Here is a 21,673-nt window from a genome sequence, read left to right on the forward strand (position 1 = left end):
CTACGAATCATAGGTAAACAGCTGAAATGCAGGATATCTATCTGATATGCCACTCCAAAAGGGTCATGACCCACATGTTGAAAACCACTGATTGAGAGCATAATTTAAATACACGGTGTGGAGCTTTGTAGCATCGCCATTCCAGCTGTTCTGTTGTCACATGTTGCTTCAACATGTCTGGTCAGGTGAAGTTGCATAGAAGCAGTTTTGGTAGTTGACGGGCAGCACTCCAAGATTTCATGGGTAAGTCTGTCTTGACATGTAATTAGCTGATGAAGCTGCTGAAAAGTTGGATGTGTTGTCTGTAAGAAGTCTGCCATTACTTAGTTCACATTGTGTTATAGTTAGCTCACATCTATTGCCTGTTATCGCCTGTACTCTCAGTGTGGCTAACAGGGTTTGGAACTGCCTCAGAATGCTGAACCCCACACCACAGCACGGTGGTAGCTGCTGAGCCACTGCAGACTCTAGTTTAGATTTGGAGTTAGATTTTAGAAATGACAGCAGTCTAATTTCAGTTTAGCTAATTAAACTGGTGTGAGGTAATACAGTGAAACACTCTCAGGAGTTGCCTGATATAATTAATGACTGCTTAGTTTTAAAGTATAAACGTTATCTTTTGGAATCACCTAAATTTTTTTTCATCTGTTCAGGATTTAGTTACAAATGAGCTTTTACCATGATTTGCTTTATTTTAAATGTAAAAGTTTTAAATTTAGTAATCTGTCCGAAACTGTTGTTCATTGGCCTTGAGAACTGCATAGTGATTTTCCTGGAGACCAAGCAGCTTGTTCTCTCCCGTGCAGCCTGCCCCTCTTCCATGCAGCTCCTACCCACCACAAGGGCAGCATGGCTGGTCGGGAGCACTGTTTCATAAGAGGAATGTCACCTCTGCAGAGAGAAATGAGTTCAGTAGTCATCGGACCCTTACACAAAGGGAACCAGACCATTCTGTAGATTTTAGTTTTTCCAGTCAGACCTTCACTTAAGCTGGTGATCCTTTAATCTCTTCAGAGGATCCTTTTAATTGCTTTCTGCATCATATTAACAACAAAAGCGATAAGCACATTTATTCCTCACAGCAATTATCATTATTGTTATTATTCAGGTGCCCTTAGACGTATTCCTTATCTCCATCCCTTTATTTTTCTCATTATGGAAAATTTCAGGCCTATAAAAAGCAGAATAAGATAATCATGAACCACCCAGATGTCCGTACTGGCTTATCCAGAAGGTTGCACAGCTCAGGGGAAGGGCTCTCTTACTAACGTTACTGTACTGTTAACGCTGTTTTGAGATGAGAAGAAGCAGAACAGTTAGGCCTTTGTGTTACTCTTACACACACCAGGTCCTGTTGTGAAATATAGACTTGTAAATGTGATGTAAGTAAAAAGATTTTAAAGTGTTTTTTTTTTTTATCGAACCCTCAACCCCAGACTGAAGATAATAGGCACAGAAGAGGGCAGGGTTATAAATTTGAAATGGAGAAGAATAAATTCATTGTACGCTGTGTAGTGACACTACCTCATTGAAATTTGAATCCTGAATAATCCAGCATGTGGCCACTAGCCAGATGTGAGGATTTAGCACTTACAGTATGGCTCGTCTGAGCTGACCTGTGTGAAATACAGAGTAAGAGACCTGGAATGAAAACAAAAATCCTTAAAACCTATTTAATAAACTTAATATATATTACATTGAGAGGACTTGTGACTATGTTAGACTAAGAATATAATTTTGCGTCTGCTCCATTTTACTTTTTAAAATGTGGTTACCAGAAAATTTAGAATTGAAAGATGGGCATGATGGCTGGCATACATTTAAAATCTTTGAGGTGGGAAGACTCGGAGTTTGAGGCCAGGGCTGGTTGGGTTACATAGTGACAGATTGTCTCAGAGTATCAGATAAAACAATTAGAGAAGTTGAAATTGCCATCCACTTGGCTCATGCTTGTCAATTGTATTTTATTTCTCTTGGACAGCATTGCTTTAGACTCAATTCTGTTGTAAAAATTATAACATGAGAACAGAGAGGCTAAAGAATTAAGAGGGAAAATGTGAGCACAATTATGTTAAAATATTTGGCACATCTTAATTACATTGACTAAAGTGAAGTAAACATGACTTGTTATGTCTTGTGTGGTTCGTTCCTTCCCCTACCCCCCAAAAAAGCCTTTTAGTCTTAAAACAGAAAGAGTGTCCTTTTCTTCTTCTTTGGTAATTTTATGCATATATACATGTATGTGTATATACATATCCACACCAAACTTTCCCCTCCCAACCCCCCTATACATACCTCAGTGAGTGCCTTACTTTCATGCCCTTTCTTTCTTTCTTTCTTTCTTTTCTTTTCTTTTTCTTTTTCTTTTTTTTTTTTTTTTTTTTTTTTTTTTTTTTTTTTTGAGTCCTGCTGAGTCCTCATAGTGCTGCCTGCTGGAGGTGTTTGATCTTTTTAGCTTGCTCTTGTGTAGGTGACCACAGCCTTTAGTGGGCAGGGGGTGGTGGCTAGAAAGAGTGTGCCATCAGAGCTAGCTTCCGCTTCCCAAGAACTTATGTTTCTAAAGATCTCCTTAAGACTTTATTTATTGTTACTGTTTTGCGAGATGTTGCTTTAAGTATATATATAACACACACCCTCCCCCCAAATGTGCTTTCCTGGTACTTAGAGTATCTTGGACACAGACCTGCTCTGTTTTGTTTAGGACGCTACTGCCTGCATTTCTGATATCCAGAAAGCATTGAAGGCTTGCCATATTTTCTTGCTAGTTTAGCTAGTGGAAAGAAATCTAACCAGAGACAATGTTGGGAGATTGCTGTTCTTTGCCTCCCTTGTGGAGAAAATGCTGGTTTTGTTATTGTTGCTATTATTTTGTTTTGGTTTGGTATTGTTGTTTCTTGGGAGGAAAAAGTATGATTTGGCAATGAAATAGAAATGCCATGTGAAGTACATTGTGTTAAATTATTGTTGTTGTTTTAAAGATTTATTTATTATTTATACAGTATTCTGCCTGCATGTGAGCCAGCAGGCCAGAAGAGGGCACCAGATCTCATTATAGATGGTTATGAGCCACCATGTGGTTGCAAGGAATTGAATCAGGACCTTTGGAAGAACACCCAGTGCTCTTAACCTCTGAACCATCTCTCCAGCCCCCGTGTTAAGTTTTCTAAACATCAAAAAAGTAAAATAATTACAAGTGGCAGCTGGCCCAAAGGCATTTAAATAGGAGATTTTTTTTTTAATTTTAATTTTTATTACCAGTGTCACAGAAATGGAACACATTTTGGTAGGTTTAACATGGAATAAACATTGACCACCAAAGTTCTCCTGAAATACAGTTTTGTTGCATTATTCTCCTGAAGACTTTTAAAGTATTGCCCTGTTGTTGCTCTTATCCTCACACTTAATACATGTCCAGTGAAGCCTGGTGCTGTTTCCGAAGTGAGGCCTTCTGCTTTAGTCCGAGCGTCTCTGTTGGAGTCCTTTAGGAAATATACTAAGTGCATCCCTGGCCTTGTGACTTCAACATGCTAATTCTTTTTTCTCAAAATACCTTATCTCTTTGTCACAATTCTAATTCTTCAAGATGAATTTCAGATACTGTTTGTTGAGGTTTTCCCTGTTCTCCTCAGTCCACCTTCCTGACTAGCTGTGCTCTCACTTACCTTAGAAATCATCATGTCATTGGCGGTGATCTGGGTGAACTAGCTGCAACTGTTTGACTTAGGATGAGATGGGTAGGAAAGTCACAGTAGGAGCCAGGCAGAGTGACACACTCCTCTGACACACATACTTGGGAGGCAGAGGCAAGTTGATCTCTGTGAGTTTAAGGCTAGCCTGGTCTACAAGCTAGTCCAGGATAGCCAAGGCTATACTGAGAAGCCATGTCTAGAAAAACAAAAACAAAAAAAGAAAAGCCACAGTAGACCCCACCAAATTGTCAGCCTATTCCTTTTGTTTACTAACTTAGTTGTTAATGTCTAAGTAGCAAAAGCAAACACAGCTGAAGTTAGGAAATAGGAACAAAGATGTCATTGTACAGCTGTTTACTGGATGTCAGGACATCATGGCCTTTTATCCTTTAACTGTATGGCTATTTCAGTTCTTTATTTCCACATACTCTTTTATACTTATGTACTTCTTTATATTTTATAGCATTACATTTTAATAATTAAATGTATCTGGTTATACTTAGGTATTGAAACATTTCAGTAAAATAAATTTTAGCCAGTAAAAACTAACATTTATTTACACCAACTGTACATTTGACTCTGACAGATTGAACATTATTTTGATTAGTTTTTGAATAATCAATGTTAGTAGGTAGTTCACTTACTATCCAGTGTTGGAAAAGATTCTGAACCCAGTTTAACTATGTCTGTCACTATTATTTGCTGATCATTGAGATAAAAAAAGAATCATAAGAATTGAGGAAGGATAGCTATTAAATGGAAGATGCAGAATTATTTGAGCTAAAAAAGTCATTTTGAGTTGTGGCTTCTGTTAATTTTTATTTGTGATTCTGTTTTATTTTATTCTTAGCCTATTATCCAAATCCATACCTAATCATCCATTTTTTAAAATGTATTATTTTTATTTTATGTGTATGAATATTTTGCCTGCATGATGTGCATCATGTGTATGCCTGGGGCCTGCAGAGACTATAAGAGTGCACGGATTCCCTGGAATTGGAGTTATAAAGGCTTGTGAGCTGCCATATTGGTGCTGGGGATAGAACCTGGGTCCACTGGAAGAGTAGCCAGTGCTCTCTAGCCCCAATCACTTATTTTTTAATTTAAAAATTTATTTATATTTTGTATGTAGTGCTGGTGGTATATGTAAGTACCTGTAGAGGCCAGAAGTTAACTTCAGGTGTATTTTTCAGGTGTTGCCTGTCATGGTTTTTGAGACAGGGAGCCTTGGGAGTCACTCAGTAGGCTGCTAGCTGGCTAGAAAGCTCCAGGAATCTTCCTGTCCCCACCTTCCAGCGCTGGGATTGTGAGCAAGTGCCATTGTACTGAGCTTTCTATGGGGAGCAAAGTCAGGTCCTCCTGCTCAGGTACACAGCCTAACTGTGGTGACTGAGTTGTCACTACAGCCCGTGGCAATATTGTATTTAAGCTCTTCATTTATTCAAGTAAACAAGTAAAATGATACAGGGTAATAGAGCTCAAAGGAAAGAACTCGGAAGATCCTTTAATTTTTTTGAAGTAGAAATATAAATTTTATGTTATGGCATTCCTTTGCTGTTAGTCAGCTCATTTTTACTTTTAGATCAATAAATTCATTTTAATAAGATGGATAACTTTGAATGTAGTCAGCAAATTAGTGTAATTTATGAAATGTAGTGTAATCTGAGATAATTTATTTAAGATAACAATAAAGCAGTTGGACATGTTGGCACAGGCCTTTAATCCCACCATTCAGGGAAGCAGAGGCAGGCGGATCACTTGAGTTCGAGGCTAGCCTGGTCTACAAAGTGAGTCCTGGACAGCCAAGGCTACATAGAGAAACCCTGGAAGGGGGTGGATGGGAGATAGCAATAAAGCCAGTCATAAAGCCAAGCTAAACCAGAGTTATTTTAATATACCATAATCTTTTTTTAAAAAAACCTTTATTTCATGTGTGTTGGTGTTTTTTGCCTGCATAAATATCTATGTCAGAGAGTCAGATCTTGGAGTGACTGACAGTTGTGAGCTGCCAGATGGGTGCTGGGATTTGAACCTGGGTCCTCTGGAAAAGCAGTCAGTGGTCTTAACTGCTGAGCCATCTCTCCAGCCCCCAGTATACCATAGTCTTATAAAAAAAAAGTTTGATAAGGGAGGCAGAGACAGGCAGATCTTTGAGTTCAAGGCTAGCCTGGTCTATAAAAATGAGTTCTAGGACAACCACGGATGTTAGGTAGAGAAACCCTATCTCTGGGGAATGGGGGAGGAAAGAAAAGAAAAAAAGTTTGATAATAAAGAATACTTAGTACTCTGTGTAGGGTGCCCTCTGATAGGATGGTGGTTATCTCTTAATAAAGAGCACAGTTTATCTGTGTGTATATATATGACTTTTAGATGAGATAGTGCATTTCCCTGAAGCGGCAGGTGGAAATACTGCCATAGAGACTGACCAGATGGTCCAGACAGATGGCTCAGCAGTTAGGAGCACTGGCTGCTTCTCTAGGGGTTATGGCTTTAATTCCCAGCACCCACATGGCTGCTCATAACTGTCTGTAACTCCAGTTCCAGGGGATCCATTGCACCAGGCAGGCACATGGTGCATACGTTTGTGCATGCAGACAAAGTGCTCGCACACATAAAATAAAATAAATAAATTTTTAAAAAAGAAACTAATCAGAGAGCCAGGTGTGCTAAGATATTTCTGTAATTCTAGCACTCCGGTGGCTGAGGCAGGACACCAGAGGGTTCCAAACCCTTGGCTATGTTAACAGGAGCCTCCGACCAAACAGATATACTTTATAAGATCTTAATGAGATCATAGACTAGACTCCTTCTTCCCCAACTCACTTCCTCATCCCTCTGCCCCCCCCCCGCTCCCCCCCCCCCATGTGTGCACATGGAAATCAGAGGTTGGTGTCAGAGATGTCTTCCTAAGTCACTTTTCTACATAAAGTTAACATCAGAAATTGGGGTGACTCAAAAGGATTTTTGAAATCTATTACTTTTGAAAAATATGCAGCCAGGGGTTGGGTGGGGAGGAACCAGTGAAATAAACTGAAATGAGAAACAGCCTCAGAATAAAAAAGAAATAGAATCAGATTTTACTGAGCAAGCTTGGTGGAGTTTCAGTGGGTGTTTAAGAACATTGAACATTAAAAAAGTGCAAAAGAGCTTAGCAACTCAGAAAAGCAAGACAGGAGCTAGAGGTCATTTTTAGTAGTTACTTCATCTGAGTTACAGTTTGGCATCTATTTACAGCATGTTAAAGGAATTAGTGATAAGAGGAAGAGGCCATGGTCACAGATGATATGCCAATAATATGGCAATAAAACAAGAACAGAAGATTAAAAGTGGATGTGCCGAATTGTTCCATTTTTGTACACTCTTCCTGAGATGTTGTGTTAAAGCACAAGGGAAACTCTCAGGAAGCATTAGGAGGAAATTCTTGAAATGTGTGATGGTGCAGAGTGTTTGCCTAGGATACATGAAGCCCTGGATTCCAACTCCAGTGTGGGGTGGACTAAGAGTCAAGTGATCTCTTTAATTAAGATGGGGACATAATGGGGCTAGATAGGTGGCTAGCCGTTAAGTATATTTGCTTCTCTTAAAAGACCCAGTTTGATTTCTCAGCACCTACACCAGCAAGTTGACAGTCGTCTGTAACACCACCTCCAGGGGATCTGACACATTTGTTCCTCTTGAGCACCTGTTCTAGTGCACACAAATCCACATGCAGACACAACACCTACACATAATTAAATATAATAAAAAACAAATCTTAACAAGATGAAGACATAATACAGAGCTTTAAGAAAGGTTTCAGTTTGGATATCTAGTAAAGGGAAATTCTTCACCCCAAAATTGTGAGTAGTGAGAGAATATGGCCAAGAGTTCTTTCTCTGTCTCTGACCTTAGAAAGGGATGGAGACTATATCCGTTCTCATGGCTTATTGTGTCCTGCCATGGTCTTTCCAGGATTTAAGTTTCGTGGTTCAAGTAGTGACACTGCAGGAGTGAGAGGAGAGCACTGTGTAGATGCCCTCTCCTGGCTGCTGTTGGGAAGTCGGGCTGAGAACTTTACACTGGTGATTTCTAATGATCCTCACAATCCTATTTTAGGATTATGGTCACTGATAGTCTTAAAATGTTTTTAAGCTGGAAATGGTGCCACACTGCTGTCATCCAGGGGCTTGAAGCAGGAGAATCTTGAGTTTGTGGCCATTCTGAGCCATACTGTGAGATCCTATCTCAGAGGAAGAATTCTAAAGTAAATAAAATGTGGAATTCAAGCCCTCTGAGTAGTACAGACTGTGCTTCTAAGAGCCAGGGTAAACCGTAAGAGCTGGAGAGAGGAGGACAAGGTTTTATACACACGATGATAGCTGCCACGGTGATTTTCCCCCTTTAACCACAGTTGTTATATGATTCCTACACATTATTTCTGTGCCTTCTGTATGCCTTTGTGCCCTCTAGTCCTCTCAAGTAGGCAGGCTTCTCTCCCCCCCACCCTTTTTTTTCTGGTGAACAGCACACATATTTTATAGTAGGAGGAACCAAGAGTTTAAAAGTAACACTTTAAGCATTAAAGTTAAAAGAGTATAACTTGTTTTTACATGCCAGGCATACAAACAGCAGTTTCTCTTGCTTTGCCTTATTTGTGGTAGAAGTATTCATTTCATCGTGTCCCCAGTTTAAAAGCCACTCACCGTTTACTGAACTGTTGGCTAGGTGCTTGAATAGTGACTTTAGAAGGAATTTGAGGCTCCTGCTAGAGCACACATTCAGATTAGACATAGAAAGAAATAACTGATTCCTTTTCACTGCTTACCCTTTTATTGCCATACACTATTTTCATATTTTACCTAAAATAAGAAGGTGTCTCCATAGTTAAAAGTACTTGGTGCTCTTGTAGAGAATCAGAGTTTGGTTCCTTCACGTTGGACAACTTAACAGCTACCAGTAATTCCAGATCCAGAGGATCCTACCCCTCTTTTGGTCTCCATGGCCACCTGTATGCATGTGCTCATACATACATGCTCATTTTCACACCCGTACACAGACGCATATATTAAAAAAATAATTTAAGAATGTCACATACATAAATTTTATCAAAGAAAGAAAATGTGAATATTCAAAAAAGTCTAAGCTTTTTTTTTTTTTCCAATTTAGATGTTAACTTCAATAGGCATTTCTTAAAGGACATGGAAAAGGGTTTAGTTTTTGATCCTCATAAAACATTAGCTGTTATATAAAACTGTCTATTAGTACCATTATATCTGATAGAGATAAGCATCAATATAATCTCTTTAATTAGATAAACATGAAATATTATTGAAACTATAAGTGATAACACAGTATTATTTGGTCAATTTCCAAATGCTAGGTTTCTTTGATGGAAGTTCAGCAAACATGTATGAACTTTTAAGGGAAGATAGAAAAGATAACACCTGGTTGCCCGTCTAGACACCCACAGTACTGACTTACTTGGAATATCTTACCTTCTCTATCTTAGGTATCCTGTGCTGGCCTCCAGGTCGTTATGGAGACTGAGGGTGCCTTTGAATTTCTGATCTTCCTGTCTCTACTTCTGAAGTGTTAATCTTCAAGGCATATGTACCACTATGCCCCTGATCCCCTTTTAAGTGCTGGTGATTGAACTTGGGGCTTCCTGTGGGCTAGACAGGCACTCCACCAACTGAGCTATATCTTTATTCCTTGGAATATTTTGTACTGAATTTATGGATTAAAAAATTAATATTTGCATATAAGATTATATCTGATTCCTTTTAAGGCATTTAAGACTATAGCAATAATCTTATGGAGTTGACATTAGAAAGCCTTCTCCATCTCAAAACAAGGTTAGTACAGGTTGCTACAAATATGTGGCTGGACTTACTGATACTGCTCTTGGGTAATTGGGAAGAGTGGGTGTAGCCTTGATTCTTGAAATGTGTCTGCACATAGGGTATTGCAGGCTCCGGGTAGAGTATTTTTCTAATAAGTACCTCAGAAGAGTGATTTAAATTTTTGGTGAAGATTGTTACTTAGATAACAAAATTAAAAGCATCAACTTTGTTTACATGCAGTGTGACTTTAATGAATCTTAGTTTCCTTAGAAAAAAGCCAGACTCTAAAGGATGAAATAAAATGTGAAACAAAATAGTTCATTATATACTTTATAATCTGAGAAAAACATGCTAAGTTAATGATAATTTATGTTTAATTTTGAGTCATTTAATAGAAGATTTTTCTTGCTAAATCTAAGCTTACCAGAAAGCCTTTAAAGGAAGAATAATAAGAAATTAGAGAAAAGGAGGTCAAATATGAACTTAGTATGAATGTTTGAGATCATCCTCATTAAAGCACTGTGTTCTGTGACACACTGTCTTAGCAGCACTTTTGAAGACTTGGATTGTGATGTAGTAGGTGACAGGAGTTTCTGTTTTGCACACATTCAAAGGATAAGTACTGACCTAGTCGTCCTCCTTCTCTTCCAACTTAAACTTGAAGGTTATGAATACTGATGGCACTGGGAGACGAGTGTTGGTGGAAGACAAAATTCCTCACATATTTGGGTTTACCTTGTTGGGCGACTATGTTTACTGGACTGACTGGCAGAGGCGGAGCATTGAACGAGTCCACAAACGAAGTGCAGAGAGGGAGGTCATCATAGACCAGCTGCCTGACCTCATGGGACTGAAGGCCACAAGTGTACACAGAGTCATTGGTGAGTCATTCAGAATCTCTTAGAAGTGGAAACTAGATCTAGAAAAGGTGAAGAGAGGCAGCAGTGTGTAAGGATGAATTGTTGACGTTTGAAACAATTTAAAATCCTCTTTACCTACTTAGTATTCTGACTTCACGGTGTAATCTTTTATGTGTAGACCCATAGGCAGCCACTCTCACCAAAGTAACTCAGTCTGCTGTGTGAATAATGCACTTTATTTTACAGCTTAATGTGGGTATAAAAAAGTTGTTCATTCTTTTACTCATGGATAAGCTTGATTCTGCTTGTTTGTAAAAAATAGGGCTGAAACTAGATCAGGACCAACACATTCATGTTTTTATGAACCAAATGTGTCCTACTTTAAAAGTGAGTATGTGTTGATGTGTCAGTGTGTTTGTCTTTCTGTGCCTTTGTAACATACTTTCTTTTAGGTTCCAACCCCTGTGCTGAGGAGAACGGAGGATGTAGCCATCTTTGCCTCTATAGGCCTCAAGGGCTCCGATGTGCCTGTCCCATTGGCTTTGAACTCATCAGCGACATGAAGACCTGCATTGTTCCTGAGGCTTTCCTTCTGTTTTCCCGGAGAGCAGATATCAGACGCATCTCCTTGGAAACAAACAATAATAACGTGGCTATTCCACTCACTGGTGTCAAAGAAGCTTCTGCTCTGGATTTTGATGTCACAGACAACAGAATTTACTGGACTGATATATCACTAAAGGTTAGCAAGAAGTGTATAGTGCTCAGGCTTATGCAGGCTGACTGTGGGAGGAAGTACTGGTCGTGAATTACGGTGCCCTGTGTCTTCGCTTTCCTAAGTTAATATTGAGAAGCTTACTGTGAGAGCAAACTCCTGACTATAAAATCTGGAGGATAGTCTTTCTTCTAGATTGTGACTTTATTTTAGATAATGTTGGTACAACACTTGTAACTTGTAAAGAACATGAGATGTTGGAGCCAGACAATTGGATTCTAGTGGTGTTTAAGAAAATCTACTAGTTGAATGGGGAAAAAAGTAAATAAATCTTGGTTTTAGCTGGGTGGTCTTGCAGGACTCTTGTATTAAGTGATACTGTCTGCAGATACACACCACGTGGCCTAGAACTTGTCAGGTGGTAACATCTGTTATTAGCTTTTAATTTTTATGGGGCTCAAAACTGTAATGATGATTTGGAAATTGGCTCTGTTTGTTTTATAAGCTTAGAGGTGGCTGAGAACTGAATTGACACAGTGACCTAAAATACTTTGAGGTGTCTTCACTAAGCTTATAGCATTCTGGTCCCCTCTTGTTCGCTTGATTGCCTAGAAATCTCCAAAAAGAACTCATTCTGGGGACATGGCTCCATGGGTAAACATGTGTGCCCTGTAAACATGATGGCTGAGTACAGATCCATGGCACCTGTGTAAAAAGCCTCCACGGCTATGTGTATCCCAGTGTTGAGGAGTAGAATAGGCAAATCCCAAGAGTTCTCTAGCTTGCCAGTATAGCTCAGACAGTGAGCTTCTGGTTCAATGAGAGACCCTGTCTTTCAAAGGATATAGGAAAAAAACTTTGATTCTTTACTGTTAACAGAAGATTCCCCTTGAAATGGCTAAAATATAGTTAAATTTATTAAAAATTGTCACTTCTGCGCTTTTGATCCAGACTTCTGGATAATGTTTTAACTTTAGACCATATATCTTAATTGAAAATTTAATTTTTGCAGACTATTAGCAGAGCTTTTATGAATGGCAGTGCACTGGAACATGTTGTGGAGTTTGGCTTAGATTACCCAGAAGGCATGGCAGTGGACTGGCTTGGGAAGAACTTGTATTGGGCAGACACAGGAACAAACCGCATCGAGGTATCAAAGTTGGATGGACAGCACCGACAGGTTTTGGTATGGAAAGACCTTGACAGCCCCCGAGCTCTCGCATTGGATCCTGCTGAAGGGTAAGTAGCTTTATGTATATATCCTTTACAGCATCATCACACAGTGGCTGTGGATTATATCCTTGATATCTTAATGTTTATTAATAATCTGTCAACTGAACCATAGGAAAGATTTATTTTAGAACTAGTAATTGCTGAGCACAGTGGCTCCTGACTGCAGGACCAGCAGTGGCGTGCTGAAGCAGAAGCATCGCAGGAAGCTCGTGACCAGGCCAGCTGCATCCTGAGTTCCAGGCCAGCTACAGATTGAGAACCTGCCTCAAAAATAAATATGCAGACAAAACCCCAAATAACCCAAGCTATTTATATTTATTTTGCCACTTAATAATAATTCATTCCTGAAATTTTCTTTGCCATTATAACATTGAGTGAAGAAAATGAAATAGATTTCATAATAAAATATTTATTGACCAGTATCAATATACTGAGTGAATAATGTTTATCATCATCCTACATTTGCTTGCTCTCTTTCTCAAATCTGTAGTGAGAATTTTGAGCTTTGGTTTCCTTACAAAACACAGAAGTATAAGAATATGTTTTCGTTTTAATCCCAGGTGTGGGGATGTGGGGTTGCTTTGCAGCAGCTGACTGTGATTAGCTTCATGCTCTGGTTGCAGTGTGATGTTTGCTAGCTGCAGATAGTTTCTGTGATTGTGTGGCATTTGTAATTCTGGGGACTTTTCAGAGGTGTATAAATGCTAGGATTCCCGAGAGGTGTCATGGGTTGTTTTGGTTGCTGTTGGTCACTACTGGTCACAGTTTGTTAAGTAGTCATACACAAAGAAGAAACAAGAATAAGAAGAAATTAGATATTCTGATGGTGAAGATCAGACTTGCCCCAAGAAGTTGACACCCCTAATCAGCAGGAAGTAGTTTAACAATAACAACACCCCCTTTCCAGCCCCTAACTTTATTCAGGGATCTCTTTCCTTTCCTCTCTATCCTTTTTCTCCCTTATCTAGTGTTAGGAGGTGAAGGTGGAAGGAAGAAGACCCTCAAAGTAGCAAACTCCGGCCACACAGATCCCGCCTGTATGTAGATTCCAGACCTTTATTGGAAACCCATGAGCGTGGTGTTGTATAACGAAAAACAACCAGTGCGGGTCTCTCACTCCTCATCCCTGGTTTTGCTTTCCACACTTCTAGTTACCAGTGGGCTAGAAATATTAGATAAAGCATTCAAGAAATGAGCCGATTATAAGTTTTAAATTGCTTTTATAACATTATGTATTTTTTCCTGTTTTTTATTAGTAGTTAATCTTTTGGGGCCATGTTTTTATATAAACCTATATAGGGTTTGTTACTATTGTAGTTTCAAATATACAGTATGAGGGTGTTGTATTAGAATGTATCCCCCGCAAGTAGGGGAGTGGTTTGCTATGTATTTTAGAAAGTACCATTTTCATTTTATCTTTGTGTGTCTGAGTGTCTATGTATGTTGTTGGTAATCAAACCCAAGGCCTTGCCCCAAAAAGTTGCCTTTTAGGATACCCATTAATTTAAAGTGGGTAGTTAGTACGTAGTCATAATTGTAAATTTAGGAAACCGTTTGTATTATGTAATAGAGTAACCTGTACTTTACAGCACAAATTTTTCAGAGTTAGGTGGGCCTTATTACAGGAGTCAGTATGCTTAATATAGAAGCTGAGACATCTGAAGAAAATAGTTTCTAATGAAATTCTCACATGAAGTTCTTTGTTTGGCTTTTGTTCATCTGGTTGGGAGGCCGTATGAAGGACAGCTCCTCTGTCTAGCAGAAGTTGTAGTGGGCTTATGGTGGTCTTTACTTTAAGCACTAGTTGCCAGTCGATAAATTCCATACTTAGAACTGAGGACCAATGGCTTGCCACTGGTAAGTGCAAAATTTCTATCATGGTTATATTTCTTTGTATTGCAGTGGTGTGTGTATGGCTCTCAACTGGCAAGAACAAATGCAAGCAAAGCTTAGGACAACTCTGATTTTCAGAAAGCATGCTCATAGCAAATGATTTGCTACCAAGTAAACCATCAGTTGACAAGCTGTTGAGTGAATGTCTGCCCTTAAGCATTTCTTGAGAGCCTTCATATGGAGCTGTTTGCCCAGGCCCAGTGCTAAGGGAGCATAAGCAGCTAAGCAGCTTAGATTGCAAAGCATTTGGTGGAGAGTAAGGTTCTAGTTCTGGCCAAACTGGTTAACTGACTTGGAAACATGAGATGGGGTTTTCACACTTCTTTGCTATTTGGCCTTCCACATATAACAAGCCATAGGGAGCACTAAGACTACAGTGAACCCCCAGGAAGGTAATGGGTAAGTAAACAAGTATTTTGAAATATCATAAGAATGTTAGTGCTTGTGTTTATCTGTTCAGCCAACAGACTAGGATCGTACATTGTGCTTGTTTGTGTAGTATGTTTTTTTGTATGGCCAATTACATTTTCTGGCTGTGCCCTTGACGTGAGCCTTTCAAAGGCCACTGTTTATTTTTATATCACTGTACTCTTGAAGCTTGTTTTTGAAGAAAGTTAATTATACAAGTTGGAAGGTAAATCCAAAGTTTAAAATTTTTAAGTTGCTCACATTCAGAAAGACGGAAAGATATTGTAGTAAAGTGAGCCAAATTCTTAGACAATATAGTTAATCCTTCTCTTTATACTAGTTTTATAAACGTTAATGCTGCAATAAAGAAATCGTTGGTTTGTTTCCAGTTCCTAGGTCTGGGTGGAACAAATTGATTGGGAAGACTGAGGAGAGCTACATGACTCACGTCTTTGTTGGAATGTGAGAAATATAGCTAGTTGGAGATGACTAAATACTTGGAAGAATTGTAGCCATGACTTTGTTTTATCCATTTACTTGATTTACTATATATTTTCTTCAAGTTTATTCAGTTACTATACATGAATATGACCCCTTTTCTCCAGAAAATCAAACGTGGGTTGTTAAATTTGCCATGGTTTTTAACCTAGATTTATGTACTGGACCGAATGGGGAGGGAAGCCTAAGATTGACAGAGCTGCTATGGATGGAAGTGAACGTACTACCTTAGTTCCAAATGTGGGGCGAGCCAACGGCCTAACTATCGATTATGCTAAAAGGCGGCTTTACTGGACAGACCTGGACACTAATTTAATAGAATCTTCAAATATGCTTGGTAAGCTCATTACTTTCTCTTAAGTGGCACATCTCTGTGAAGCCAGTGGCTGCCACTTACCACTGTTTAGATGCTGTTGCTGATACTTCATGTCAGCAGCTGTTCTAGAATTGTGTCTTTTTTATTATAATCAATATTCACCCAGTGACTTAGATTTATTTATTTATTATGCAAAATTTTATTACTGTTGGATCGGTACTGATATTTATGGAAAGGTATTCCTGATGTGTGCATGTATTTTCCCCCATCATTTTTGTGGAAGGGAGAATGGAATACTGAGCTGTAAGTTCTCATGTAGAGGAAATAAAACCAAAATCAAAATAGACCACAGGAGTTTAAAAGAAACTTAGTGATTTATAAAGGGATATATGAGTTTGAGACATGGGGTCACACTACATACGGACTAATTTCAGAGGCCTTATCTGGTTTTAGAATTGCTTTTAAGTGAATTGTTTTATTTTAAATTGGTTACAAATATAATGTTTCATATGTTACCTTTCCCCCAAAAAGACACTTGTTCCTCACATACTCATGCCTCTCCCTTGTCTACCGACTTTACCAAAATAGGACTCAACCGTGAAGTTATAGCTGATGACTTGCCTCATCCTTTTGGCTTAACTCAGTACCAAGATTACATCTACTGGACAGACTGGAGCCGGCGCAGCATTGAACGTGCCAACAAAACCAGTGGCCAAAACCGCACCATCATCCAGGGCCATTTGGATTATGTGATGGACATCCTTGTCTTTCACTCTTCTCGGCAGGCAGGGTGGAATGAATGTGCCTCCAGCAACGGGCACTGCTCCCACCTCTGTTTGGCTGTGCCAGTTGGAGGTTTTGTGTGTGGATGCCCTGCCCACTACTCCTTGAATGCTGACAACAGGACCTGTAGTGGTAAGTTCCAGTATTCCCCAGAGGCAGCTAAAATTAGAAGAGAAAGCACCATTTTGAGAATGCTTCAATTTTTTTTTAAGAGTAAAAAGTTGTATAATAAAAATGTAAGACAGGTTTTGTCACTTAATTCATGATAACAACTTAATTTCATAGAAGAGTTGTCTTTTACTTTTGAGCTTAAGTATTTAATGAAAAGTGTGTAGTATCAAAGAAACACATGTTCATACGTAATGCTTATTTATTCATAAAGGAAGAGCAATACACACAGTAGAACAAAGAAAAAATTAATATACTTTGTTGAAGTACATAAAACAAGACAAACATAAGTATTTTAATTGTGGATAAAGCCATAGAGAAATTCACGTGAAGAAATTCACCCAGGGTGAAGCAGTAGAAGACAGATGGGGACAGTGCCCTGTGTGTAGTCACTGCTTAATTCCAGATCTTCTCACCTAGTCATGGGTCCAGGGTTTGAAGTGATGAGAGAAAAGGTCCCTATGCCTTAGTCAGCGTTTCATTGCTGTGAAGAGACACTATGACCACGGCACCTCTTATAAAGGAAAACATTTAATCGGGGCTGACTTACAGGTCTCATTGTGGTGGGAAGCATGGTAGTCTGCAGGCAGACACAGTGCTGGAGATGGAGCTGACAGGTCTACATCCAGATCCACAGGCAGCAGGAAGAGAGACACACTGGGCCCATCTTGAACATTTGAAACCTCAGAGCCCACACCCAGTGACACACTTCCTCTAACAAAGGCCACACCTACTCTCATAAGGCCACATCTCCTAATGGGGACAGTCCCAAGCATTCAAACCCATAAGCTTTTGAGAGCTATTCCTTTTCAAACCACCACACCCTATAGTATCTTTGTTAAAATTGACAAAAATTTCACATTAAAAATGAATACATAGTGCTAACAACAAAGCATGTTACAACACTGTTGGCTTTGGAAAACTTAGTATATGACTTAAGTATATATGGAGGCCTGTGTCTTGAGGGTTAGATAAGAGAATTCGTAAATAGTCAAGAGATACATAAACAACAGATCAGGAAGAGTCTTGGGAGATAGGAGACTGTATGTTTGGAAGAAAGTTACTGCTTAGTGTAAGATTTTTAGATATAATTACTGAAGTTATGCTGATATCTGAAAAAAATGTATCTGAAATCATATGAGAAAGAATTTTTTCATATATATGGACAGAGAACACAAAATATAACTAAGACTATACTTGAGATTCCCACATTATTGGTTTTTTTATTTATGCAAACAGTTTTTAACTCTTAATTTTTCTCATTTTAAAAATGTGAATAACGGCTATAGAATCCCTGTAAGAATTATATAAGATACATTAAGTCAGTGGGTGAAAGGTGATGTGGCTCTGGGGAAAACCTGGACTGCAATATAGTGGTGATGGAGAGACGCTCGTGGACTCTGGGTGTGCTGTGGAGTTAGAGAGAAGAGATGTTGGAAGTGAGTTTAGTATAGGGAAGAAGAGAGATGCAGCAAAGCCAGAATGGTTCCCAAGTTGGGTATCAGAGTTGATGCACTACAGAGGGAAGTGAAAGGAGTGCTGGGCCCAGCGGGCTTGTTCTGTGAAGGATCACAAAGCAAAGGTTAGGCATGCGGGTGTGTAGGCTCTATTATACCTACTCAGGTGTGCCCAGCTCTGTCCACTGTAGCAATAAAGCAGCCACAGACAGTATCACAGAAAGGGCAACAGACCAGGTTTGGTTTATGGGCCATAGTTTGTAGTTCCTTATGGAGAATAAAGAAGAGACCTGTCAGCCAAAATAATTGGTTCAGGAGCACAAGTTTGTAGAGGGTACTGAGAGTGCACAGCCAGAGAAGTAATAAAAGCAGAGAGCATTGAGGTACCAAAGAGAATAGCTAAGAGTTGTTGATGGCTGCTGAGAATTTAGGTGAGATCTTAAAAATAGTAGAGCTGGAGAGATGGCTCAGAGGATTGGAGCACTAACTGTTCTTTCAGAGGTCCTGAGTTCAATTCCCAGCAACCATATGGTGGCTCACAACCGTCTATAATGTGACCTGATGCCCTCTTCTGGCACTCATGCAGAACAATGTATACATAATAATAAATAAATAAATCTTAAAAAAAAATAGTACCCATCCTCTGGCTAGTTTCCATCCATGTTGGCCAAAGGTGGGTGTTAGTAACCATGAAGACAGTACTATCAGGGAAGTGATGGTGAAAGACAGCTTGAAGTAGACTTGAGCAGTGAGTCAGAGAAAGAAAAAGCGGGAGCAGTGACATACAAGACCACACCTTCAAAAAACTTCAGCTTTTGGGTGGAAGGAGGAGATGGAGTGAGAACTGCTAGAGAATGGAGACATAAAGAACATGGCAAGGCTCCTGAGACGGTTGTGCATGTAGCTGCTACGCCCTGCTGCTCGGTCGGTTGGTGACTGAACACCATGGGGAGTCGGTGCTGAGCGCTCCTACTGTCTGTTGTTTGACTTGTCTGATACAGTCAGCAATGCTTCAAGGCTTCTTGTATTTTTTTTATTAACACAATTTAATGTTCACATGGAGTTGTATTAGATTCCATGTATTATGAAGAGCTTAACGTGTAAGTTCTTGCTTTCAAAAGTGTTCCAACATTGTTTAATTTACATCTTGACTGATTTTAAGAGCCAAGTTAGGCCAGCTTGTCTATGGGATCAAATGTGACAGTGCTTCCTATCTCATGCAGAGTAAAAATCCTGGCTATTCACGGCCTTCAAGGCCCAACATGAGCAGTATCTCTCACATTATAACTGCGTCTTTATTCCAAACACCCCAGTTGCTTTCTCTAACCTCAGTTTCTATTAGTCTTTAATTTGCCTTCTCTGTTACAGACACATTGAGCTCATTGCTGGTTTCAAATATGCAAATCAGTCTCATTTCAGGACTGTTGAGCTGCTTATTTCATTTGCTTGGAATGTTCTTGCAAAACATTGCATGGCTGTTCTTCATGTCTAAGTCTTTGCTTAATTGTGACCTGCATAGCAATTCTGCACACTGACTATGGGAAACCAGCATCACTGCCAGGGCCCCACTGCTTCCTGTCCAGTAGCACTTAGATGTCTGTTGTGTATGAATAATATAATTTACACATTCCGTAACATCTTTTGTTACCTTATTTCTTCCTCGTATTCCACAAAGTAGCAGCTTGCTCCTGTTTTCTTCACTGATGTAAGTGAGGTACCTAGTGGGCACTCAAGAATTATCATTAAACAAAGGAGTGAAGAAATAGGTTGGTTCTGGAAGAATATGTGGCCGTCCACTTAATAGCTTTTGTGATCTGGAGAAAACTGTAGCTTTTCTGAGTTGCAATTTCCTTACCCATAAAGTGATAAAATAGGAACGTTGTAACATGTGACATGTTGGAATATAGGTATTAAATGGCATTCTGTGTGACATGTGGTGTATTGAAACATAGGGATTAAGTGGCATTCTGTGTGATGTATGATATGTTGATAGTAGAAGGATTAAATGGCACTGTGTGATATGTTGATAATGTAGGGATTAAATGGCGTACTGTGTCATTGTCACATGTTGATAATATAAGGATTAAATGGCATACTGTGTCATTGTCACGTGTTGATAATATAAGGATTAAATGGCATACTCTGTCATGTGTGTCACGTTGATAATATAGGGATTAATTGGCATCATATATGATGTTCGATGTGTTAGAGTTTTTCAGTAAATACCTATTTCTTTTTCTTCTAATTTTACTGTTACTTACAAAATCAAGGCTGTCTTTGTTGTTCAGAGTGCTTGTTTATTTACATGATCTTTCAGTTTTTCCATTCAATTATTTACTACTACATGCTAGGCCTTATGTAACCAGTAGGAAAATGAATGAAATAGACACAAATGCTGACCTTCACTGACTTCACATTTCACTGGAACTGTGAAAATGAACACTATGAAGGCCATATGATGATGATGATGATGATGATGATTATGATGATGATGTGTCATACAGAAGTATTACGAGGAAGAAGTGTGGAGGCAGAGATTGTAATGTTAATAGGGTCATCAGGAAAGTCCATACTAAGGTGACATTTATGCCAAGTCTTGAAGGAGGTAAGGAAATGAGCTGTGAGGGGTACGCATCTGACTTGATAGGTTCCCATGAGGTCATAATGTTAGACGAGTGAATGAGGACATTGTGGGATGAAACAGGAAGCCAGGTTTCGCAGTTCTGTATTTGGTACTGAAGTTGCCTTACGTACCTTGTGTGAATTGGGAATTGATGTTCCCTCTGGACAGATTGAGTGCCCCAGATACATAGCTTGGTTCATAAAGTGAAGGTTGCGTATCTGCCCCTACTCATTGCTTTTGATACTATGGATGACACATTCATATGTGAAGATCATTCTGTTCTTACCCAAGAGCAACACCTTCCCTTAACGTACAGGTGAGCACTGGTGCTGTCTGAAAACAGCTCCTACGTGTTGTTCTCGTTGTGGGAATGCAAGGCTGGGAGAACCCAGTGACTTCAATTTATTTTATCTTGACACAGGGTCTCCTGTTGCCTAGGCTGGCTTAAAGCTCATCATCTAGCCAAGAGTTGGCCCTTAACGTCTCCCAATTCTCTTGCCTCAGCTTCTCAGGTGCTGAGATTATAGGAATGTACTACCATGCTTAGGTTTTTGTTTTTTGTTTATTTAAGATCTTTCAGTAAGAGATGTGCGAATGTGCTTGAGGATTAGAGAATAGATTTAGACTTTTAAAAGTAGTAGTAGTAGTAGTAGTAGTAGTAGTAGTAATAAATATTATTTTTATATTAGAAAATAATATAAAGTATATATTTAATGTATATTATAAAATAATATAAAATTATTATTATTGTTGTTGTTGTTATTTTCAAGACAGGGTTTCTGCATGTAGCCCTAGCTGTCACTTTATAGACCAGGCTGACCTTGAACTCACTGAGATCCACCTGCTTCTGCCTCCCTGAGTGCTGGGATTATAGGTGTACACCAACACATATGGTTAATTGTTAATTTTTCAATTAAAATTTTAATTATACTTCAATTTATTGTGTGTGTACATATGCACATATTGCACATTTATTCTGTGACACACACATGGAGAGCAAATTGAAAGAGTTGCCTCTCCTTTAACCATGTAAGTCTTGGAGATGGATCTTGGACCACCAGGCTAAGTGGCAGGTGCCTCTACCTTGTTGAGCCACCTTGCGGGCCCCATTAATGTCTTTGGAGACAGATTTGGCTCTGTTTTGTTTATTTTGAGATGGAGAGTACACTATAGCCCAGGCTGGTCTTGAGCTCTTGGGCTCAAGCAGT

At 39.2% G+C, this 21,673-nt stretch overlaps 1 protein-coding gene across 1 annotated transcript in view; it reads left to right on the forward strand.

The window, feature by feature from the left end:
- The window catches only part of LRP6 (LDL receptor related protein 6), a 117,246-nt gene that overhangs the window by 62,061 nt on the left and 33,512 nt on the right, over positions 1-21,673 (forward strand). The window contains exons 8-12 of the mRNA XM_084765013.1: positions 10,176-10,392; positions 10,824-11,113; positions 12,099-12,325; positions 15,271-15,455; positions 16,023-16,349. Coding sequence (XP_084621139.1) covers positions 10,176-10,392; positions 10,824-11,113; positions 12,099-12,325; positions 15,271-15,455; positions 16,023-16,349 — 1,246 coding nt within the window. The remainder of the gene's footprint in view (positions 1-10,175; positions 10,393-10,823; positions 11,114-12,098; positions 12,326-15,270; positions 15,456-16,022; positions 16,350-21,673) is intronic.

This window comes from Acomys minous (assembly GCF_964271855.1).
Source record: "Acomys minous genome assembly, chromosome: 17".
NCBI lineage: Eukaryota > Metazoa > Chordata > Mammalia > Rodentia > Muridae > Acomys > Acomys minous.